General features: G+C 39.4%; 1 protein-coding gene across 7 annotated transcripts; it reads right to left on the minus strand.

Moving 5' to 3' along the window:
• Nucleotides 1-25,009, minus strand: SANBR (SANT and BTB domain regulator of CSR). Of its 7 annotated transcripts, none has more exons than XM_061461612.1 (21): nucleotides 24,871-25,009; nucleotides 21,895-22,060; nucleotides 19,940-20,126; nucleotides 16,571-16,652; nucleotides 15,262-15,500; nucleotides 14,370-14,428; nucleotides 13,400-13,560; nucleotides 12,554-12,640; nucleotides 12,342-12,452; nucleotides 10,345-10,468; nucleotides 10,018-10,170; nucleotides 9,655-9,800; nucleotides 9,192-9,291; nucleotides 8,229-8,261; nucleotides 6,399-6,498; nucleotides 5,406-5,497; nucleotides 5,274-5,302; nucleotides 5,103-5,176; nucleotides 3,455-3,543; nucleotides 3,022-3,113; nucleotides 1-1,987 (listed from the first exon to the last, which is right to left on the minus strand). In XM_061461612.1, the coding sequence occupies exons 2-21, from the start codon at nucleotides 22,042-22,044 to the stop codon at nucleotides 1,951-1,953; spliced, it is 2,145 nt and encodes a 714-aa protein (XP_061317596.1). In that variant the 5' UTR covers nucleotides 22,045-22,060; nucleotides 24,871-25,009; the 3' UTR covers nucleotides 1-1,950. The 7 variants fall into 7 exon arrangements, 5 of the variants coding, with proteins under 5 accessions (XP_061317596.1, XP_061317595.1, XP_061317597.1 ...); XM_061461611.1 differs by having other exon boundaries at nucleotides 5,406-5,500; XM_061461613.1 differs by lacking the exon at nucleotides 8,229-8,261 and having other exon boundaries at nucleotides 5,406-5,500.
• Nucleotides 25,010-25,500: the final 491 nt, after the last annotated feature.

Raw genomic sequence — 25,500 nt, forward strand, 5'->3', positions numbered from 1 at the left:
TTGTTAAATTAACAACATTTATTTCCATTAAACCAAGACAGATGTTCAAAATTAACACAAGATAAAAACTCAAGGTGGTTGGCAAGGTGGGAAAAGAATGAACATCATGTATGTTACTTTTATATGCTCAAAAATATTTCTGAATAAAACAATACTGGCACATTGAACTGGCACTTTCCCACAGAACAGAACCAGCAGAGTTGTCCCTTCTCTTCTAGTCAGTAGTTCTAGGAAAACTAAACACACACACATGCAGGCTGTGACTTCCACAGCAAAGTTTACCATGGGAATTTGGAACAACCCTCTATGAGAAGTCACAGAATGTAGAAAAACACTTATCCTACTGCATTTTCATACCTGGTTGATTTTATAATACTTCTTCTTTCAGTGAAGAAGTTTTCCAGTGGTTACTGTAAGTGCTTAAAGCTGCATTACTACTTGCAAGCAGGCCTGAGGCATTAATAAAGCCTTATCTGATACAGATTAAAGCACTCCTGCAAAGTTACCACTCTTGTCCGAATTCAAAGCCATTGAAATCCAGTTTTGCCTGTTGAGTTTGCTACAGCATTGGACAAAACACACAATAAACAACATTCATCTGTAATTGTTTCAATAAAACCCTTCTACATCAAATGCTGTATTTTCAAGTATTGCTATCCTACGTCTTCTAATGCCTACTGAAAATCCTCAAGAAACAAGACAAAAAGAGCCTGAATGGAGAGAAGAGTGCATTTAAACAATGATCTCCCTCCCCTTACCCCATTCCCACCCTCCCACCCAGGATCTTGCTAACTTGATTCCAAACTCACAATTTATTGTACAGCTGTGGCCTGGAATAAGCTTTCCCTGAGCACTCTTTCGACCTGTTTCAAAAAGTCAGAATATGTTTACTTGAATTCAGCCATTATTATTGCCATTATTGCCACTTTCTTTGTTAATATGAAATATTTTCTAGACAAGTTATTTCATTTTGGTAGCCCTGGATTTTACACCTATACAAACTTGTATTCTATTGCTCCAAATACAGGACTTGAAAGTGCATCTGACTTCTAAACAGTACTATTCAGGCAGGTTTCAGAAAGTAACTAGACCCAAAAGATCTACATGCATAAGTGTTCTTAATGACACATCTCCATTGAAAGATGCAGAATTAATAGCATATCTGGTTGGAAATTTAGAGACATGGCATCATTAAAAGAGAGAGAACTGCTTCTTACCCTAGATATCAGAAGGAAACAAAACACTGTATTGTGCAAGAGAAATTGGATATGGAGTGGAAATGAGTATTAATTTCACAATCAAGCAAGCAAGCGTTTCACGTGCAAGATGCAGTACTGCATCATCATGGTATTTCTAGAATCTTTGGAGGTCTAGTCTCTACCTGTAACCCACCTTCACACCAATGGGAGCTGCATGAGATACAGAAGGAAGCCTCAGAACTGCTTTAAGATTTTGTTTAAACTACTCTAAGGTATTGTCACAGACTTTAAATGCAAATCCCCAGAGGGCTGACCTAAAATGTACCACCAAATACTACAGGATATAAATACGTTAGGTAACTTGTGTTCGTGCTGCTGACTGCATTCACAATTCAGTAGTCTTGCTTTTTTCCCTTTTCAGTATTTCTAGCATACTAAAAGGCATATTTATGTCTTCCCCCATAAATAAAGTTAGTTTGATAATTTAACTTTGTAGGTTTATAAAGTATTTTCTATGCAACTTAACACAATACCCCAAAAAAGCAATTAAATTTAAGAAATAGTATATTTACAATTAAAATAAGTACAGACCTTATTGGATTTGCATTCATGTATCACACAAAATAATTTACAAGGCTTAAAGTAATAAATAAGTCACTGGAAAGCTTTCAAGGATGTGCATTCCCCATACAGAGGGCAGTAGTTTCAGGAAGCAGTAATGAGTTCTGGCTAAAGGTTGTTTCATGAGTCCTTATGTTGGGCGGCCTTGACCAAAACGGGATTTTGACCTGGATTAAGAAAACATAAGAAACACATGGACATTATTACTGCTAGAATTTCAAGTTATTGTCCAGCCAGCTCTGTCTAGTGCAGTATTTGAATTTACTTTCACATTAAAATATTCTCATTTTCAAAATCTATTACTGAGAAAGTTGCCTTTCTGCCAGGATTCCTGTATCCACAAACTACATATTCATACAGAGGTACACAGCTGAAAGAACCGTGATGTCAAATATCTTCTTCTACAGGAAGAAAGCCACATACATTTTTTTGACCTGTGAGAAATTCCTCTGACATATTTGAAGCTTCCAGCCCATCCCCTAAAAGTTGGTCAGCAGCTCCACTGTAAGCTTCAGCCTAAGAGGCTCACCTGCTAGCCAGATTGTGGCCACTTCTAGGCTCCACAACTGCATGAGATGTGCCAGCTTCTCAGTTCATTTTTGTATTACCCATTTAAGGCACAGAAAACCAATAGGCAGTCATGTAGGTTTTTTTGGTGTTTGGAGTTTTTTTAGGTTTGGTTTTTGGAAAGAGGGTAAAGAATAGGCTAAAGAATCTTGGCTAACACTTTTCCAGTTATCCATAATTCCAGTTATCCTCTTTATCAGGTACTGCAGTGACACGACGAGGGGTAATGGGTTTTAAACTGAAATAGAAGTTCAGGTTGGAGATAAGGAAGCAGTCCTTCATTGTGAGGGTGCTGAGGCACTGGCCACAGGGTGCCCAGAGAAGCTGTGGCTGCCCCATCCCTGGCAGTGTTCAAGGCCAGGTTAGACAGAGCCTTCGGTGACATGGCCTAGTGTGAGGCATCCCTGCCCATGTCAGTGGCTATAAAGCATTTCTTCCAGCATGGGTGCAAGAGTTTCATTGTCTCAGCTCTAGTTTAATTTGACAAAGGAAGCTTTCACACTGTATATCTTTAACCTGCTAGAAGGGATGCAGATTCAAAAAAAGTGCATGAAACAAGACAGATTTTTCTTGAAACACCCACCCCCAACCTGAAATCCATGTTTTGCTTTCTCCTTTTAATTTGAAATCTTACCTGGCATTCTTCTCAGCATTGCTTTGTCGTGCACTGACCTGTGCTGAGGCCTTTATCTGCGCTTCAAGTCTGGAATAAATGCCTCCTGCATACTGGAGTCACAAAAAAAATCCCCAAACAATCAAGTTTTGAAACTAATCCAATGAATCAGTGACCCTTCATTAAAAACAATCATTAATATTCAGCAGAAGCTGTGGCATACTTTGTGTCATTATCGCAACCCAGTACTGAAACCTTTTAAACCCATCCTGTTTTCCACACCTAGTTTTTAAACTTTAACTATTAAACTACTTCCCCCCAAAAATATCATGCTTAGAACAAAGTGAAGATTGATAAAACTCAGCTCTGTAGCTTAAGTGTGGAATAGATATTTTGTTAACCAAGGCTTACTTCAATTCTGTAAAACATTACAGTGTGAGAGGACAAATCTTACTTCTTTGCTGTCTTTTGACTTGACTCGATCAAGGTCTCCCAGTCTCATTTTTATTAAGTGCCCTGTGATCTCAGACATTCTTCTCTGATCTGTCAGAAATTAGAATATTTAGAACAGAGGTTTTCCTTGCTACTGAAACCAAAGTCAGAAGAATTAGAGGTACACGTTAGTGATGCTGTATTTGTAAAATAAGCTTTCTTTTCAACTCATATAGAAATCTTGACCAAGGTCCTAGATAAGGTAACCACATAAGGTAACTTCAACAGTGTTATTGGCAGATAGCAGAATGAGCCTGAGGCATTTCACTGAGATCAAAATCTATGGGAATGGTTTTCAAACCAGCAAAAATGAACAAGAGTCTCCTGAGAGATTAAAGAAGGTGGAACAAACTAAGAGAATTCCCAATATTTATAACCAGAAAGACTGGGAAAGAGAGAAGTGAATGTTTATCTCTGTTTATCTGCACAGACAACGTGGCACAGAGATGCAGGGAATGTTATTCGCATACTTATACAGTTATCAGATGACACAACTGTAATCTCTGCATGTTATGTGCTGACATTTCAAATAAAGAACATAAACCACTGTCCTAGGTTCAGCAGTAGCAGTCATTTTTTCTGCTTCTTATTAGCTGGCGCAGTGCTGTGTTTTTGACTTTCGGGAACAGTGCTGATAACACCAATGTTTTTAGTTACTGCTCAAATGTTTAGTCTGACCAAGGACTTCCTGCGTCTCATGCTCTGCCAGGGAGGAGGGGAAGCAGGGAGGAAGCAGAGACAGGACACCTGACCCAAACTAGCCAGAGAGGTATTCCATACCACAGCACGTCATGCCCAGGATGTAACTGAGAGTTACCCGGAAGGGCTGGCTCACTGCTCGGTCAGGCTGGGTATCAACGGGTGGTATTGTATTCTCTTCCCTTGTTATTTGCCTTATCATTATTATTATTGGTGGTAGCAGTAGTGATTTGTGTTATACCTTAGTTACTGGGCTGTCCTTATCTCAACCTGTGGGAGTTACATTCTTTCCATTCTCCTCTCCATCCCTCCAGCAGCGGGGCTGGGGGGAGAAGGGGGGGGAGTGAGGAAGTGGACTGCGTGGCTGACTTATTGACAGGGTTTAAACCATGACAACCACAATCACATACACTTATGATGCATATTTTCTTTTCCTCCTGCACATTTTGACCTCCTTTCCAATGTTTTCCAAGAGATTAGGTTCAAAGCTGCCCATTTATTTTTCAGTCTGTGTGCAAGACTACGATGTATGGTACCACAAACATTTTTTTTCTCATGTAGAATAGATGAGATTGCTAATAAATGCCAATCAAACACTAAAAGAACATTTTCAAAAGGACCTCCTTGCTGTATGAATGTACAGTTTGGAAGAGCCTGAGATTACTGTGTGGTTTGGAAACAGATGATTAGTATTAACCTAGTCAAAATCTGTTCTATTCCAAATGAGGAGCAACTATTAGTGAAAAAAAGTAATAAAATACCCAAACCCCACTGCTATATCTGAGATTAAATTCAACCTAAAGGTTTCTAAGTGGCTATATTTTAAGCAAATTAGCCATTTCTTATATGAAAGAACCATTTTCTTTGCATAATATTAACTTTATGAAAGCTGAATTCATGCAAGAACAGACCATCTTCTCTTTGAGCATCTTGGTTGAATCTTAGTGACCTTGAGGCATCCCATTTGTTCTGCTGCATACTCACACTGGTTAGAAAAGAAAGATGCACACCACGTTATCAGTCACACTTCACAAAAAGGGATATACTTCAATATGTTCTCAAGGATTTTGAGAATTACTTACATGAATGGAGATGCATCTCGGGAACTTGACTATTGAGGAAAGAAAAAACACTTTAAGTATGTTTTAAGGTCAAGTCCAAAACTGAAAAGAAGTCCTTGTTATTCAAGACAACCTTCACAGCTGTGATGTTACCTTGTCAGATGGCTTCTCTTTCTTCTGAACACTAGGTGAAGAAATCACTTTCTTTGGGTGCTTGTAGGACTTCTTTAACTTCTCCTTTCTCCCTGCTAATTGAAAAAAACATCTACTCATACCATCACAGACACTTGGAATTTCTCAAATACACAGCTACACAAGGATTTTTTTTCCCCCTCTCCATTCCTTTACAAACAGAGTAAATGAACAGGCCGTTTTCCTTTTGTTGCTGTTGCAGGCAAGCTAATACACACAGATTACTCAAATGCTTTCCTATGAGAAGTGTACAGGAGCTCAAGTACATATTTAAAATGCAGAGTGGTTACACTTAACAGCACAATTTTTCTACTGGAAGGTTAAAAGTACACATAGAAGCTACATCTTTGGATGTATTAATTCAATCACCAAGCTGAGTGATATGATACCAAACAAGTTTAATTCAAACTACAAAAAATGTTCATTCTTATTTTAAACAAACTGGTACACTCCAAACCCTTTGAGTCAAGGCCAAACAAAGAACTGTCTCTGTTCAAGCGACTCATTAGTAGGGTGGAAAGGAGAAAATAGGAGGCAAAAAAAGAACAATCTTTTTAGATCATAGAGAGCTTATCTTCAAAGCAGACACAGTTCTAGCCACATTCACCATTCATTCCACTATATAACCAGAAGGATATTCTGCAAAAACATCATTGTGTAGTTATGTGAAACTTCATAAAAGCACTTGATAGTGTTTCCTGCAAAATACACCCTTAATCAACTCTGAGGACATATGGGACATGAACAGTTGCAGCCTGTCTTGTTTGCCAGTGATTTTGATGGCACTGAGCAGTGGGGTAATTTGTATCCAAACACAGAAATAATAGAAATAAAAATCAAGCAACATTTATTTTTAAAATGCCTTATGTTTAAAATCTGCTTACAGAAGAATTCTGCTGCCTTGAATCCCTATCTCTAAATTTCCAGGAGGCTGACTGGAGAGACTTGCTGTACCTGGTTTCCTGCATATTTCTTCTTCATCCCCCACTTCATCCTCAGTGACCTCTGATCCAGTGGTGTATTCCTCTTCTTCAGATAACAATGACTGCTGCTTCTAATTGACAGGAGGAGAGGGCCACAAATTACAAGTGAGGCTTGATTCCTATTAAATGACACATTAAATCTGTCTTGAAGGAGCTGACTTCCAGCACACTTAGGTCCAAGAACATGTTTCTCGAATGTTTAGAAGGTACTTTCAAACCTTTGATCAGAATCATAGAATGGTTTGGGCTGGAAAGGAACTTAAGATCATCCAGTTCCAACCCCCTGCCACGGGCAGGGACACCACACTAGACCATGTCACCCAATGCTCTGTCCAACCTGGCCTTGAACACTGCCAAGGACAGAGCATTCACCACTTCTTTGGGCAACCTCTTCCAGCGCCTCACTTTTATTTATGCTTCATCCAAGTGGTCAAACATTGGAAAAGGTGGCCCAGGGAGGCTGCAGAATCTCCATCTTCAGATATTCAAGATTTGAGTGGATATAACGCTGAGAAAAGTAGTATAGCTTTGAAGTTAAGTCTAACTTCACAGCCCTGCTTTGAGTTTGATGAAATACTTAAGATGACCACCAGAGATCCCTTCCAACCTGTATTATTGTATGAATCGGTGTTTAATATCCAATGCATTGCTGGCTATACTATTTCCCTAATTAATAAGAAAATTTCTGGTAGCAAATGTCTGAGCTAGCCACATAATCATAGAACACAGGAAACTACAAGCTTATGAAAGGTTCTATTGAGGTTTGCTCCATTTTGCAAACTGCCTGAAATTGCTGAGATACTCAGTAATTAAATACCACAAAGCATGTATATCACAGAGCACTACAAATAGACACAGATTATGTACACCACAGCTATCTGCATAAATGATTCATTGCAAGTTGGGCTGGAGTATCTGGTTGGCCTTTTTGTGAACTCACCCCGATACCCAAAATATCTATTTCTTTCTTCTATCTCTGTGCATCATCATAACCTATGGGTTCCAATATCTCAACAGGGCACAGTGAATAGCTCCTATCAGCATAGGATAATGGAATTATTAAGGAATGTGATGTTTACAGTGTTGGAATATACACATATATCTTTTAAAGTACGTGACGATGAGTGCCTAGTAATCCATGAGAAATGAACCTTAACATGGACTGCAAGTTCAAAAAGTTTATGGAATCATGTTTTTACAAGGAGAGCAGACTTACTATAGGACACCAGGAACATCAGACTGCAACACAAATCCTCAAGTGACAGAGGAAAACTGCTGCTCTCTATCATTTATATATATAAAAACAGTAACTCAGATGACATCATATGCTACTGCTAGAATGACTCCCCATTCTCTGCGTTTAGCTAGACCTTCATCTCCGATAGAAGATCTTTTGCAACAAAGCAGTAACATAGAGACGACATGAAGCATCTCAGACAAGCCATCAGGAACAGGCACTCAAAGGCTCTGGTTTTGATGATTTACATCTGTCAGCCTAATAATCAAGATCTGACGCATGCAGTGCTGGTCTATTGGTTTTTGACATGTATTACAACATTTTAAGAGAATTTTTAATTATTGTTAAGCACTGAAGTAGCACTTCACACATACTTTCTTCTGAAAAGTGTTGCTAAAATGCAACTTCCAAATTAATGTAAAGGTAAGAAAATACATTTCCAACCCTAACTATTCTATGATTTTCCACCCGATTCACTAGAAAATAAGGCAAAAATCCAAGCTAGTTCTCTACCAAGTGCAGAAGAGCAAATATTTAAGTTTATGAACAAAATATTTTACTAACCAGCTGTAAAGTCCAGTTCTTCAGAGAAAGAAACTGTAGTCACAGAGAGAGAAAGACATAGTAAGTTAAAGAACTAATAGTAATCTGAATAGAAGAAAGTGAGTGGAATTCTAAAAACAGGAGTGGTGTGTTACAGTAGAGCAAGCTACACTTGTAACCCCCAAAAGGCCTAATCCCATCTTTAACCAGGAATTTTGATGGAATGACAAACCTCAATCAGGTTGTGAAACACTGACTGGTTAAATGCAGTGAATTCAGTCATGTTTTCATGTGTCAAACCTTAGCACTAGAAATATTTACAGCTTGTTTTAATCCAAAAGCAGTCCAGGGCAGGGAGGGACAGTCATGTGCCAGACTGTCATGGAGTGTAAATTTAACAGCCTCCCACATTTGTTGCAGGAGAGCTTCAGATACTCTGAAATTCTCATGGAATCAGCAGCATTGTGCTGCCATCAGTATCATTGAGCTACCATTACTCCATGACAGGAGCAGAACTTCAAGAACTTATCTTTGCATGAAAGCTCTCTTTAAACCAGAGGTAGTATTATAAAGCCTCCTTAAACTTGCCTTAGAGAGTACCCCTGTTATCTGATATACACGTTAACATACATGCATCACAGTTCTGGGAAAGTAAAATCTTTCACATCTTGTGGGGCAGGGAGAAACCAAATCCAAACCCAAAACGCATCCTTACACCCTCCAAAAAACCCCAAACAACCAAAACACAATCCAAGTTACTGTTTTATTTATGGACTTGCAGGAGTCATGCGGACATACCCAGCCACATCAGCAGATGCAACAAGGGCAGCAATTATTTAAATATTGCCATGTGATGTATTTTAAAGTATGACTGAATCTTTTTTATCAAAAGCTGCCTAGTGAATTCTTCAAAGTACCTTTGTAAGAATCCTCATTATCATAAAAAAAAAAGGGGGAAGAAAAAAAAACAACATTAGCACTCACAGCATTGATTTCTCCAGTTTTGGGACCCCACGGCGTGTTTGGTTCTACAAGCACATCACATTCAATGCTTTTTTCATCACCGAGCCCAATCCCAGAATCACTTAAAGAGAAAGATGTGAAATCAAAACAAATCTTGCACTTTAGAATCAGTCTCTCTTCACTCATCATGCATGAAGAGAGAAGGCAGACCTCCAAGTTAGCCACAGACTATTTTGATAACAATCCATTAAAATATAAAGAAAAGAGTGAATGCTTATGGAGGATGAATGACCAAAAGCCTGCTTAATATGAAAAAGGGAAAAATACTTGTTCTTCTCTTTCCAATTTCTAACATAGCAATCAAAGCTAAGTTACCTTTACAAAGCCCTATGTCTTGTTTTAAAATGGGAGAGAAATCAAAAGTAATGTGCATGTGTTAAGTGTTGAAGGCTGTTATTTCAGTAACACAATACAGTGTTCTTACCTATTCTCATCCTTAGTGAAAGGAACAACAATAACATCTCTATGATGAAGCAGATCATTCAATATTTTAGTAGTCTGAGATGGCAAAGCATCCCCATCTCCATTTTCTGAAGGTAAATCAACCATGTGATCCCTCACTTTGCAGCCCTGCAATACACATACACACATACTTGACTTAATGGGAAGCACTGATTTCATAACCGCAATTAAAAGAAGTTCAGCTTTTTAACTCTTGTGTCCCAAGGTCCCAGCCTGCAATAATATACAATACTTATTTTGGAGAGGATCTATTTTCATAACACACTATTACCCCCCTCCTCTCCACGCCTTATGCTCTTTTCAAAGTGAATTAGTATTGAAGTACCTTTGGGAGAGTTGTAGGATCAAATCGAAGTACTTTTTGGTTACAACAGGGATATACTCCTGTCCCAGTTGAGCCCAGAGCACTTGCTACGCCTGGATAAAGAACTGACTGCGAATGGTACTGGCAATGGGAGAATTCAGTACACAGGAAAGACTACATTAGAATAAAAAGAGATAAAGAGAGGTGAGATTACCTATGGAAGTCTGTTTTGCACTATAAAGAACATATACCAAGCTTTATTGCCATATATTTCCCAAACTGCTTTAGTCCCTGCCTCACCCCACAACAAGCCATCTACAAACAAGTCAAAGTGGAAAATGTACTAACTTGATTACATCTTGAGCAAGACAACCAATTGACAGTCCCCCACAGACGCCAGTAAACATCCCTCCAAGATTTCAATTCCTCATGAAGGCCAATTAAATACTCATGGACTTCCCAGGTTTTGTCTCTGAAAAAGCAAGAGGTCAAGTTGCATATGGAGTCACAACTGTTGCGAACCTGCACCAGAAAGGTGAGGTGGAGAAGGAGCAGAACAACACGTGCTCCACTGGTGAATAGCAACAGAAGAGTTTAGGATAGGAAGGATACAATGTGGGACAATCATTATTAAATTCAGACCCTGAAGAAGAGCCTAAATTCTTTGACAGCACCCAAGACGTACTAATAACAAAGAATTATAGCTTGATTCATCTCAAGCTCCATATACTGCAAATTTATAAGCTAAGATAAATATTAAGCTTTTTGGAAATCAGGAGAATCCTTAAACCAGAGGAAAACCCAATACACAGAGTAGAAGATATCAAAATACGCACACAAAACAAGTTCAGTCATACTGCAGCTTTTTGTCTTTAAAGTAATAAATATGTTGTGACCAGAGGCAAAGTACTGCAACTTTATTTATTTTAAAAGCCTACATAACCTGTTTCTCTGTATCTGCAACGCAACAGCAATTACTCAGTGAAGAAGTTTGAAAACACAAGACCAAGTCTTTTTGATAAATATATGTATCTGAGACTTCTAGTCTTAAGTATATAGACTTCATTCCTAGTGATTAAATGACACATGCTTCTTTAGAGAACATGCACTTGCACTGGTGCATATTATCTTCAGAAAGAGCAGAAACTCTTTTCCCACAGTTTTAAGCCCTGGTCTGAAATGGTTTTTACTGTATATACATCTATCCTAGACAAAGCAAGCAGTACTTCCAACTGGAAGCTAGTTCGAGGCATCACTAGAGGACCAATAAACATAAACCTATTTTTAAAATCATTAAAGATAGGCATGCATTAGCTCATAAGCCTGAACTCATTAGTGGCCAACGTCACTTCACCCAAGAAATGGTAAACGGATTCTGTGTAGAAAAGCAGTCACAAGTACCACAAGGCAAATAATTAGAACCTAAATAATCCTCTGACTAACTTTAAACCCTGTATATTTATATGCTAGGAATTGCACAGCAGCTACATACAGTCAGCTTAACTGAAGTAATACAATTAATGACTTTTACGTGGCTAATCACCAATGATCCTCATAGGTCAGGGCAGGGCCACAAGATGTGATTCTGTTTAGACTGGTTAGGCAAAGCTTAGTCCACACCTTGGAATTGCTGGTGGGAGGTAACGCTAAATACATGTGACCTGGGGAGCTGATACTGGACTGTGCATTGATTGTTCTGAATGAAATGGATCAGATGAGAAAGGTCTCTTGTTACTGATTTCCTCTCATCCTTCCTTAAAGGTGGCAAGTAAGGACAGAGGGAACTGCAGGTGATCACACACTGCTCTTTGTTAAGAAGAGAATTCAGCTGTTCACAAACATGGATCAAACAGAATTGAATTAAACATTTGTGCCAAGTGAATTTGCCATACATACAGAATAGGTCCTTGGAAGCTCCTCTGACAAACACTTCAGAACTGGCAAAGTTTATTTATAGTAGTCTTCAAGCAGGCTGAGTATTTGATTTGACAGCATAAAGTCAGTCTAGAAAATACTCTCCAGCCTTTCTTTGCTGGCAGAGGTGGATCTATCATTCAACAATAAACCTTGTAGAAATGCAGCCTTTAATTTAATTTGTCTATCATCAGTTACACACATTTTAAACCCCTTTGATGAAGGAATTAGCTGAGTATTTTCTGTTTAAGGCAGTACAATCTAAAATAGCCCTCCCAGTAACCATGGCTGTAGTTTCTCCACTTCCATTCTATCTGTGACTTCCTTTTGTAATGTACCTGGTAATTCCTAAACACACAGTATTTTGTAAAGTCACACAAAATCATAGAGTCAAAGAAACATGTTTTTTTCAATATACATATATTCACTACCTTATATGAACATAGACAATATTCCCATGTTGGTCTATGTTGATTTTTCCCGGTACACAAGGAACTCTTCTTTCAGTTTCTTTAGTTAGCAGCTTTTTACATAAACAACACCTAGATTATAAAAAACAAAAGTAAGTGCTGGAGTAAGAGCAGGATTTCAAAAACACAGGGACTGCCCTTGCAACTGAAGTAGCAATACAAAAAGGCCTTACCTGTACAATGTTGCTGCATTGCCTCGAGAATCTGGATTTACATGCTCCGGATCAAAGAGCCTCTCAATCTTCTTGCAGAAAAGTTTACTATTAATGACAGTAACACAGCTTACCCATTAGAAAACACTGAAAATTGTCTTATGTAGAGTGAGACTAACAAATACATTCTGATGATAAGCAAAGTCACCATATTTCTCTCAGAATAATAATCTCTTTTAATACGATTTTCCTTCAATCTGTGTGGATAACTGGTTCCTGACCTGTCATCTCTTATTTTCACACAGATGTGAAGAATAAGATCCCTTAATTTTTTCCTTTTATTATGTTGCTTGCCAAGAAAAACTGCCAGCTTCTACTTTGACTAAAAGACCATTTATTAATGAATGTTTCTGTGAAATTACATTTAACTTTAATGCTAAAAATCATAATGTCTTTATCCCTGCTGATTAAAATCCTTTCTTACTTTCACCTTGCTTGTCTGCCAGCCTGTGCTCCAAGAATTGGCCCTTACCTTGATGCTAAGCTGGAGCCCTTACATATGAAATCGTACACCATCACAACTACTCAGCCTTCCAGCCACCCTAAATTCTAAGTCTAAACATCAGACTTCATAGGATGCTGAAGCCAAACCACTCTCTCCAAATTAGGAGCATGTCATCCCATAAAGAGTTCCTTACCCTAATCCTGGCTCACATGCAAGAGTTCATTAATAATTTGTCCATGCCACAGTCATAGTGTGGCCTTTCCTTGAGGTCCCATAAAAAATCCTTTTCTTTTGCTCATAATTTTAATGTACAATTCTGAATTAATTTCACAATATTCTGTGTATTACAGGGAAAACGTTACCTCTTAAATTTATCTCTTTTGTCCTTCAGCTCTTCCACTTCATTGTGCGTGAAGAGATCAGCAATGTGAGTAACAAGATTAGCATTGATACAATTCATGTTGCATGGTGTGGCTACAATAGCATTCATATTTTTGTGACAATAATGAATACATTTTTCTACCTAGGAAAAACGGAAACATTAAACTGATGTTAAAGAATTCCAGACAAAGCTCTCCCAGAAGGATTTACCAATTGCTTCAAGACTTTTAGTTTATAGAGTGTGGTGTTTTGGAAAACTATTTTGGTTCAATTTATACATAAGAAACAAATCTCAGATTTGTCTAAAGGAGACTCTGAATTAACAGGACTCTGAGTTAGTTTATATTCTCCTCCAAAAGGTTTTTACAGACCAAAACACAACTCAACAAATGTTTCATCCTCAACAAGTGGTACTTTCCAACATCTTGCAAAAGGAGAAGCACAGCACACATCATACGTAGTATTGCCTGTATCTCAACTATGCTTACTGCATATTTAATAGTGGTTCACCCCAGTGAGAGAACTGTTAACAAACATTTTAACAAGCAAGTCAGTAGATATTACTTGTACAGAGCTGGAGAACTAGATCCTAAAAGGCAGATGTGTCTTCAGCATAAAAAGGATATAACCCAAAGGTATCCACTGATTTAATAATCTTTTTTTGATAGAACGTATCAGAAGTCGGATACTGATGGGACTCTGTATCAGTCGTCAAAAAGCAAATCCAAGACCCACTATCACATTTGCATATAACATACAGTGTAAGTCTTTTTGCATTGAGAATCTGCAAATATCAGACTGCTGCACTCAACTAGAAAGGTGGTAGAAAAATCTGAAAATGTTCTCATTGCATCAACTCTTTCTGTAACAGCCAAAGCAAAAGAAACAAGTTCTTCAGACACCTCTTAATTAACCGTGCCCTTATGGCAGAGAATCTTTCTTAATACTTACTAATGAATCCATCTTCAAAAACTCAGAAGAAATAAGAATTGAGATGACATTTGATGGTTCTAAAAGCCAACAAAAAAAAAAAGGGGGGTGTTTTACATTAGTTCTTTTGAAAATTTTGTATCACATCCCTCCCTCTGCATATTTAGTAGCTGTTTTAAGTATTATTTTACTGATCAACCTGCCATTCCCAAGATGTAGAGGATTTTCTATCTTAAGAAACATAGTTTTGGTTTATCAATTAGGTGGCCAGAGTACAACTATAGCGAATTGGAACTTATAAAAACTGTAAAAGGTGGTTTCATAAGTATATAATGACTAAACAATTACACTGTTAGACTACCTTCCTTCTATAGCCATCATACCCAGCTAAGATTTTGCTTAACATGCCTTTTGCATTGCAAGTCATAACTCTATTCTCTTGTTTGTTTGTATGCTTAAAAAATGCATAGCAAAGGCTCCTAAAAAGATTTAAAACTTGCTTCAAATTCATAAAGGCAAAAGTCCTACCATTGTATCAGAATGCATTGAAATTTTAGACAATATTGCAATTGTATCAATGGGGAGCAGCAGGGAAACAAAACCAAACCCAACCATCACCAGTATTTTGAAACTGCTATTCTGCTGTTGTTCAGAAGAGGTCTAAAGAAGCTTAATTAAAACCCTCACATCCCAAAACATATTAGACCTTTTTCACTGCTACAACTATCGGGATATTTCCTCAGAACTACCAGTGATGACAAGTTGGAGACATCTCCTATTACAACCAGAGGATCTCTGTTGCAACACTTCCCTAACAAAGGACAAGCTTCAGCGCAACAGTCACAAACAAATAGGCTGAGGCTGAACTGTACAAAACCCATTAATTTTCCATGTTCTACACATTTCCTTTTACCTAAAGTGGGCATTTCATTAGCTTCAGAATCCTTAGTGTTCCTTTTAACGTATCTTATCAACCAGTCAAAGATGTGAACGTCACAATGCACTGAAATGTCCACCTCTTCCCAGCGCTGGGCATCCACAGACAGATATTCAGCAAAGTATTTCATTTCTGAAATCAAAAGGTCACGAGGACACACAAAATCTTCTTTGAGGTTTTTTGCTTCGTCGCACACATGGATCACCATATTTGGCCTCAAAAAGAAAACAAACCACAAACCAAATTAGGACCATTAGCCAATTAGACCACCAAAACCCATCAACAAAGATCTCATCTCCAAATCTGTATCACACACTGCAACACTGATGTCACTAACAGGGTTTTTTTTAACAGAAGGAAAATGAATTACAATTATTAACACAAAATACTGACAAGAGCTTTGTCTGATGGCATTGTCAGGTGAAAAAACACAGATGCATATCATCCGACACATAATTAGTGTGATTTAATTGTTAAGGGACCAGAGAAGGCAGATTTCCAGCTTCAAGCCCCAGTTTTGTCACCAGTTTATTATGGGATACTACCTGAATTACATGGAGAATTTATTTGTTCCACCCTTTAAATTTTCCTGTGAAAAAAAGGCAGATATATATGCCTAAGTTACTGAGGTACCAAGGACAATAACAGCATACAATAGTAATTCTCATCTGCAGCAATTAAAACTGTTTTATTGCATATTAAAATGCCTATTTCTTACAAAAGGTCAAAGCTAGAATCAGTAAATGCTGTCTCTAGAGGAAGATGGTTACCATTAGGTTTCAAGTACACACTTTATTCTATGTGCACTTGCATAATACGGAAAACAGGAATCTGATAGTATGAAAAACAGTAATGTTCATCACTGCTATTTGAATTCATAGGAAAATTTTTTATTTGTACTTTTCATTTTCAGCTTTCTTTTCCTGCTTTTACATGGGACAAATCCATGTTCAAAGAACATTTTTTTTTAATTAAAATGTTATTGAGCATCAATCTTGTTTCATTTCTTTTTTAAATCAGGTTATGTTTCCCATTCTCTCAACAGCAGTGATCAATCACTCACAGGAACATTGTGGACAGATTTATAAATGAGTTCTCCCTATTGCACATAAGTAATTCCCAAACCAACCCCTAGTATTTCTGTAGCAATGCAAGGTTCCAAGATGTCTTACATTGTTTATTAGGATGTTCTCAGCTGTTTTCTTTCTGGTAGTAGAAAAGTATGAGCAATTTAGACACCTTTCTGTCAATTCTATACCCCCCTAGATAAACACACATATCTTACCCCTGGCTTTCATCAGTGCTTTCTCCACCATTATGCACAGGACCTTTCTCAGATTCTGATGTGGAGGTTGTGCTGGGCCTTCCTTAAATGTAAGGGGAAAAGGCGCGTTAGAACAAAAATGCCTGACCTTTTTTAGTCCATCATCTTGGAAACGCAACTGAAGTACAGCTTTCATGGTGGAGCAATGTTACACAACTAGCAACAAATTTGCTGCCATACAGGCTACTAAGCTAACCCAAATTCCTGCTCTGAATGCCATGCACTGGAAACTCAGACCAGCTGCACTGCCAGGTTGCCCAGACACTTGGCTGCAAACCCAGATTGGTTCTGTCTCAATACAGAACAGTAAGATTCACAGAGTCTTCAGAATTTCCTTCCAGGAAAGCAATCCGTTCCTTTAGCTCTCCTTCTCTGCTCTGTGGGATGTGGGTCTTGTGGGAAGCTTTGCCGCCAGGATATAACAACTTGAGACTAACTCTGCTTCTTATCCATAGTGTTAGGTTTGGAAATGAGTTGCTTCCAGACAGAAGCCTCTCAAGATGTGTTTTTGCCAAGTTTCTCAAACATGCGGCTTAAAGCAGAGTATATAAAACAGTGCTCAAAGAAAGCAGACCATGGAATTTGTCTTGTCCTAGACAGGAACTTATTCTAGGAATAAAGGTCAGCTGTGCTTCAGTTCAAACCGGTTATCTTCACAAATGCACTACAAACAGTACAACCCGGACACAAAACCCAGTGAAGTCCAGGAGATCCAGTCACCAAATCCAGTGACTTCTGGGTTAAGGGTTAAGACAACCCCAGCAGACATCTGAATAACTTTTCCAAGAGTAATGGATCACTGCAATCTGAAACATCAATAACCTTGATTATAAAACAGAAAGATCATTATCTGTTTTAAATAATGGAAGGGCACATATTGTCTTCCATGATGAAAACACGCAAGGTCATGATTTTCCACGATTACTTTCTACTCTCAGATTTATAGGGAAAAAGTTCCAGAAGCATTTTCTCCCTCTAGTGTAATGTACAAGGTCGTACTCTTCTGAAGAGGATTAAGATAGACCTCTTCATCTTGTGGCTAAATAACTATACCAGACTGACATCAAAAATGATCTAGAAGCTGTATGCAGTTCAGAACACAGTAGTTATGCCCCTCAGGAAAGCAAAGCTATCACACTAGAAGCAGAAGAAACAAAACTTTCTCCAAAGATATAGCCTAAGGCATTGCAGATTTAAGCCTTAGTAAGGCCATAATAGCAGTAACACAGCTAATAAAGGGGATAGATTTACTAGAGCGACCCTGGAAAAACCTTGGAAGGGGCTGGGTCAGACACAGCCTTCAGGGCAGCCATTTCATTGCAGGCAGATGACCCCTGGTAGCATTAAGACAGCTACAGTGGGAGATCTAAGCCAGATTTTGAATGTGAAATAAGGTGAGTATTTAAAAGGAAGGTGGAAAAATGTATGAGAGAGTTCTGTCTGCAAATATTAAGGAGCTTACCTTGAACACATTGAAGTTATTTATTAAAGAAATAATGCTGACAAGAGTATGCAGCACAGCCAAATTAACAGGGATGTCTGAACTCCATCATGTATTTCTTCCTATTATTTTTTGTTGTTCCTCCCCTCCCCCCCCCCCCCCCCCCCCCCCGTGAATATAGATTGATTTCTGGAATTAGGAATAAACACTTTGGGTAAAAGGCTATCCCATACACTTGTTTACTGCCATAATATGCATTCAGAGGTATTTAACGGCAGTTTGCCATACAATTAGCAAGTAATAAATGAGCTTTTGTAACTCCTACAAAACCAGAATCCAGCTCAAAATTCATTTGGTCTGATTGCTTTTTTTGCTGTTACTCATGTCTAGAAACAAATCCAAATGGGCCTAAATTTCTTGATCCTAACAATAAGCAGATGTGAATAAATCCACTAGGAAGTAATTAAACATAAAAAACATTTACAAATAGGCTTTTCTTAAATCACCAATTCTGAAAGATACAAGTACCTCACAAATATTAAGGTGAGTCCACTCAAGCCTGTGAGAGAAAGATTAATTACCCTAATTTCATATCAACAAATTACATATAAACAGGGAAAATAATTTATCTAAAGCTACAAACAAAACAGAACAAAATGCTAGGCCAGGATCTTGTAATAGGAAACATTAGGGTACTTAAATGCATTAATACTTACTATATGCACTACACTGTTAAAGAGAAAACATGCACTAATTTTCTATGACAACTCAATTAGAGTTTTATGAGCAGAGTTAGCTTGTTAACTGCCCACTGGGAAGCTACTAATCTTTTAAGTAGCCACCCTTGGGTGCAAGAGGCATTTATTCCACATCGTGCATGTAACAAGGACATAACTGAAAGCTGATTGGAAGCATTTTCAGTCTAGATACTCCATATAGAGTTTTCAAACATCATCTCTTATTGAAAGCATTTTCTTTGTTCTCCAGCAAAGGTCAAACAGCTGGGTTTCTTCTCCAAAGAGAACAGTTACTAGGAAGCTGCAGCACTGTGAAGGACATTGAAACCAAACACTTTGTTTCAACACTTCACTGTCATTTTAATTTTTAACATAGAAATTGCTTACTCATTAATGAAGCAAATTTCTCATGCAACACGTTTATCAAGTCCCACAAGGCATTGAAAACATCTCACTCTACAATGAAAAATCAGAGAATAACTATGACACAGCAAATTACAATTGCTTACAGCAGAAGTACTTAAGGAAATGTTAAAATTTAATTGTGCTGTGATTGAAATACAGCTATTAGGGCTGGCCCTCTTCTGCCAAACTAGTACTGGAACAGATAATTGACTAAGGCATATTATGTGTCATTGCAAGACTGTCTTGCAGCAAAAAGTAGCTCCTCTACATTCTCCTATGTAGTCATCTTGTCATCAAGCCGCATGGCAAGCACAGAGCTTTTAGCCGGGAGAGAAGGGTCAGACCTCAAGGGATCACCTTCTCAGCTTTCTGCAGATTTTCTAACAACTGTCTGGTTATTTTAATAACACAGCTCAATGTGATTGCAAATAGCTGTAAGTTTAGCAGTACAACACCGGGGATACAAAACAGGAGAGTAATTCCCTTCCCCACCAAAATACTAAAACAGAGGATTCAGTGTAAGGATTTATGCCTTTGGGGAGGACAAACTATTAAAATGCCCAAACAAACATTGATTCTTAAGCTAAACTAACTGAAAGCGACCTCAGGTATGCATTATATTTATCCTTGACTTTTTCAAAGACGAGTAACTGCTATTCCTGGGTGGACTTACCACTCAGGACACAAAAGCATGCACATACTGATAATAATCAAAGCCAACATAGTTCAGAATGACTAAAAACATACCAGTTATAGTAATGGAATCCTGCCCAATAGCAGGCTCCTGAAACTCTGTCTGTGTATCGAGCAAGGAGGACTTGATGTATGTAGCTAAAGTTTCCACAGGACTCCCACCAGCAGCCATCAGGGGATTAAACTGGTTGTCAACAGGTGAACTTCCACTGCTTTTTAGTTCATCAAACCTTTTTGCACACTGTCACAAGATTAAATGATAGGACAATGAAGCAGTAGCTTTCAGTACATTTTTAATAACTATAATTTGATACAAATATTGTATTTCATGCCTTCTGCATGTGAACAGTTACTGATATTAAACTTTCAATGCTTCCTACTTCGTTAGTGGTATCAGGAAAGTACAAAAATATACACTAGAATAAGCAATATTTACCGTAATTAAATACACTAACAGAAAGAGGAAAAAATAAGATAGAACCTGTTTCAATCGGTACTTCCTTAAACCCTGTGGGTTTAAGCCTGATCTGTAAAGGGGAAAGTCATGGTGAGAGTTTCAATTCTCATTTTGCAACTAGTTCTTTTCCATAAACATTGTCAAATATTATTAAAAGTAGTTAAAGTAATTGCGTCATAATTACTATTATTTTACTTTCTGACCTCCACTCTGATTTGGACAAAAGGGACTGGTGATTTCCACTGCACTTCTGTTAACTTCCCATTCCTTGTTTTGACAAACTAGGGAGTCTTTCAATTTTGTACATTTTAACTCATACAATAACAATCACGTCTTTGCCTCAGCAGAATCCTACACACAGGTAATTTACACATACAAGTAAATTTACTTAATTCCATAGGTAACCCTCTTGTGACTCAGCTCATCAGGCTCCATTCAAGTAGCAGTTTTATGTACTTATTTTGGATTGAGCTAACTGACATTGCTGAATCCCACCTGTCCCTTTGGGAGAGGTACACACAGTGACATCCTCCTGATACTAATGTAGTGTCTCAGATTCATTACCATGCCAGTCTTCTATATATATAGCAGATACAAAAGCACAGGTATACATTTACTTAATTGCCTTAAATAGGGACTCCACATATGGGAGACACTTTGTTCTTTTAATATAGAGTAATCAGACAGGTGCTAAGCAATCATATTACCTTCATGAATATGAGGAGAGAGTTCACCAATATTTTTAGAGGTTATTTATTTGCTTAATGGGCACAGTATCACCTGCAAACTGAAATGTAAATAGTACAGATCCCTCCTTCAAGAGCTTTGCCAAGCATTTGAAAGCCCTATAATATTCTACAATGTTAAATTTCTACTCCCAATCATTCACTTTTATGTTCTAAATACAAGGTTACATTGATGCCCAACAGCAACGTTATAAATGTGAGCTGACACATTTGATTATGTTTGCAAGAAAGTAAAGATCACTGGCTTGTTTGCTTCCAGCTTTGCTGAATCACAAGGGCAAAAGACATTTTCCTCTTACCTTACATCCCCTCAGAAATGAAAAAATAAAAATCATTATTAAAAATTATCAAGTAAACATTTCACCATGAAATTCAGCAATCCAGAAAGACTAAGTACATGGAGGTACTAACCCTAGTTAACCTACAGTTAATTCTAACTCTATTCCAACCAAAGAAAGAAAACTCCACAACTTGCAGGACCAAGCAAGAGGCAACTGCACTTTTAGCTACTTAATGGAGATCTGTAACTCATGCTTCCTCAGGATTGTGATGACAAGCATAGAAAGTTATCAGGTTTGCTAGTAAGTATACTACAACCTACATGAGGTTAGTGAGTACCACCATCCTTCAGATGGAAATCCTATGTAATTTGAAGTATGTTAGCACAACTACTTTTTAATTCCACTTTTTAATTAATTTTTTCCAGTAATTTTTGTTCTTACTCTACATGAGTCCTAATGAAATAAAATGCAGAACATGTTTAACTTCAGTGTTCAGGCTTTGAATTCTCTTATGAGTAACTTCACCTCTTTGGATGTATATCCTGGAACTAGCCGCGCCACACTGTCCCAGTTGATAGGCTGTGGAACACCAATGAGGGAACAGAGGATCATGTCCAACACCATTTGATTGTTGTCATATGGAAAGTTGTTGTTTTCTGAAAATCCACGACTCATCTTTGGCTACTTAAGCCTAGAAGAGAAAAATGTTATTAGCAAGTCTCTCAGCACGCTTAAAGCTTCATCTATATTTACTGCAGCATTCCATAAATAACTATGGGAAAAGTTCACCACAGCATTACAGTCAAGCAGCAATGCTTCATTTGACAGCATTTATATATTCATATCTGCATCCTCAGAACCCTGGGGATGTGCAAAACATACCAAAAACAACTTAACAGCAGCAGGCATTACCCTCCACCATTCCTTTGAGCTGTCTGTTTCCAGGAGGGATTCACACCACTGAGCCCTCCAATACAAAAAAAAAGGCCTCCTAAAATCTCAGAATAAACAGCCAAACAGCCTAAGCTACAGGGGGATATTTATTAAAGTCTCTTCCAACCCAAACCATTCTAGGATTCTAGGACTTTAATTTACATTTACTTACATTCAGATACACTTGTCTGTCCCCACAAACTTTCTAGGGCTCAACTCTGGTTTCCTCTTACTCTGCCTATTTGTTTTGCCACCCTGACTTTCATTATAAAGTGCCAACCGAGCTAAGGGCCATCAATACTACTTTGGAGTCAGGTAACACAGCACTCAGTGTCTTTCAGCTCTCCTTCTAAAGACATGACTTTAGAGCTGATCTAAGGTACTCAGAACTCCTGATTAGCTGGGATTATCAGGGCAAAACCCCTTATTCTTTCAACTTTAAGTTCAACATCAGAGCAAAGTGTATAAGGACAGAAGTGAACACCTTAAAGAAAAAGAACCCGCACCTCTCTCAATTTGAGACAACTTTGGCTGGGTTTTTTTCCTTTTTCAAAATTGATTTAACGCATAGCACCACGGAACACAGTAAAGGTTCACAGCCAAAGAGTTTAGGAAGGTCTTGCCTTTGGAAAGCACCCTGGACCTTTTCCAAAGTGTCTTGACACAAAGTACCCGGGAACGAAAAACCTAGAACCCACCAAGACAGTTCTTAGGTTCCATGTGTTCATGAGATTAAAAGTAGAAAAAAGGCCACAAATAAAACACAGAAGACAAGTCCAATACAAAATGTCACACCACTTTAGCAATTCTAAATGAAACCTATTGCAAAGCATTCTAAACAGCCAGTTTTAAAGGACAAGGGTCCTTCACAGACAATACAAGCCCAAATTTCCAGCTAAGACAGATGCCACTATGAGGTAAAAGCAGATCAGTCCCTGACCCCTCAATCCTCACCCTGACTGTACTTATCAAGTGGTGTCACTGTGGTAATTCTACAGTGGAGAAATCACACTGTCCGTGCACAGACAGATGTCAGCACTGATTATATCTGAGCACTGAACATCTACCATAACCGCTGCTATGAAAAGAAAGAACTGGGCCAGAACAGGTCAGCACCAGTGGCAAACCTAGTGGTTGTAAAATACGAAGCTGACTTCTTGGGGTACCTTGTATGCAAGTAGCAGCTGGTTTAAAACTATGTTTGAATGAGTTAAGTAAATGAAGGAGTATCAGAATCCCCTGGTCTTGCACCATAAAATACATGTAATCGAAGTGAAATTACCAGTATTGTCCATATTCCATGCATCACCATTTTAAGGACTAGTTCTGCAGTAATATTTTACTGAGAAATTGAAGAAAAAAAGAAAAGCAGTTACTTTGGGATAAAGTCTATAATTTCAAGGGAGATCTTTTGTTGTGAGTTGTCACAAACACATCAGCACTGTGGAGCGTGAAGCAACCCAACCATGAAGGGATGACAGGTACTCTAAAATGTAATGACACATTCAGAGAAGGTGAAACCTTTGTCTCAAATATTATTTGCTTATTCTGTGCACTAAAATACAGTTCTATGTATGCTTATTGCTGCAAAGATAAATGAAGGCCACTCCTCTTTGTGGCTTCTCACATGATATTTAACATTTCCCTTTTTGTCCTTTAGGAAACCCTGTCAGAACTATAAAGATACACAGAGGATTCAGTCCCATGCAAGAACGGTGCACCCCATCAGAAGAGCAACATAAAGCCTTTAATAAATCATATTGTTAAGAGAGAGAAGGCAACTTGTAGAGATTCCCTCCAGTCTGTTACTGTAAGTAAAGCTCATGTTAACCCTTTCCTCGGCTATGGAAACCAAACGGAAAAGAGTTACTTAATTCTGAATAACTCCTTTGAGAGGCACGATATAGAGATACATGACAATAGGAATTTTTACTAATACTTAAAATCCTAAATTAGAGTGGTGTAAAATATTCTCAACCCCTTAACACCTCATGAAACTGATGTGATTTAAATGAAGTGTTAATTCATTATGCAGGAAGTTGGTTTACATTACGGAAACACGCCGCCTCACACAACACTGATTCATTTCTTCATTTAAAGCAAAGAAACAGCCTGAAAACGAGGAATTGCCATCCCCTTGCAGGTGCATAACCTGCAGGAAGGTGAAGGGGGCGGGACGGGCAGGAGGTTTCATGCAGAACCCTTAAATGCGAGGAAGTGATGGTGCAGAATGAGGTGGGGGAGAGGAACAGCACCAACTTTGTCGTTTCCCACATAGGAGACAAAACAAACGTTAAAATGAGGTATTTAAGCAAAACAACTTGAACAATCAGCCCAGTTTGGGGGGAAGATCCTACAAGTTCAAGCAGCCCCTTCATGCAGCACCGTCCCGGCGGGAGCCCCCCTCAGCCATAGGGACCCCGCCAGCCGCCCCAAGAGAGAGCCCCCCGCAGCTGCCGGGCACCGGCCCCGGTCAGGGGCACTGAGGGGCCGGGGAGCGGAGGGGACACCCAGCACAGCGCTCCGCGGCTGCAGGAAGCTCTCCCGCTGCCCCCAGGCAGGGTTTACCTGGCGGGCTCCCAGGCCAGGGGCACAGCGGCGGGGCAGGCAGCGGCTCCTCCTCACGGCGTGACGGCCGCCGGGGCAGGCAGCGGGACGGGACAAGCGCCACGCCAGGCGCCCGGCGGAGCGGAGCTCGGCCACTCCCGCTGAGGGACCCCGGCGGAGCCCGCCCGGGTCTCCTCAGCGCGGCGGCACCCCCGGGGCAGGGCCGCCCCGTCCCTACCTGCCGTGCCCGGATCGCGGCAGCCGGGCGCTCGCTCACACACACGCCGCCACCGCCCAGCACCACCCTCCCGGAGAGCGCTGTGAGGGGAGCGGCAGCGGCCAATCAGCGCCGGGAGAGCGCCGAGACCCCGCCCCCTCCCGGCGGGAAGAGCCAATGGGAAGGCCGGAAGGGCGGGGGGGGTAATGCGGGCGCCAGCGCCGCGGCGCGGCGGCGGCCCCGCCTTGTCGCAGTGCAGCGGCGGCGCCGCGCCCCCTCCCGGCGTCCGGTAACCTAGCAACGCCCCGCGCGGGGCTCTCCCCGCCTCCGCGTGACGTGTCCGTGACGTCAGGCTGCGCCTCGGCGACGTCACCGTGCGGTGACGTAAACGAGCCTCCGCCTGTGCCTCAGTCCCCACTGACGGGCCGTGGGGG

Source organism: Pezoporus flaviventris, unplaced genomic scaffold (genome assembly GCF_033815535.1).
Source record: "Pezoporus flaviventris isolate CSIRO_AGI_PZ_B2104156 unplaced genomic scaffold, CSIRO_AGI_Pfla_v1 ptg000031l, whole genome shotgun sequence".
Taxonomy (NCBI): Eukaryota; Metazoa; Chordata; class Aves; order Psittaciformes; family Psittacidae; genus Pezoporus; species Pezoporus flaviventris.

What these genes read in the sequence shown, in the direction of transcription:
- SANBR (XM_061461611.1), bottom strand. Translation starts at nt 22,044, where the DNA reads ATGAGTCGTGGATTTTCAGAAAACAACAACTTTCCATATGACAACAAT. An exon ending in TAATGAAATGCCCACTTTAG is followed by an intron (nt 14,429 to 15,261) that starts GTAAAAGGAAAT and finishes GTTGGCTTTTAG; the next exon opens with AACCATCAAATGTCATCTCA. An exon ending in TTTTGAAGATGGATTCATTA is followed by an intron (nt 13,561 to 14,369) that starts GTAAGTATTAAG and finishes CGTTTTTCCTAG; the next exon opens with GTAGAAAAATGTATTCATTA.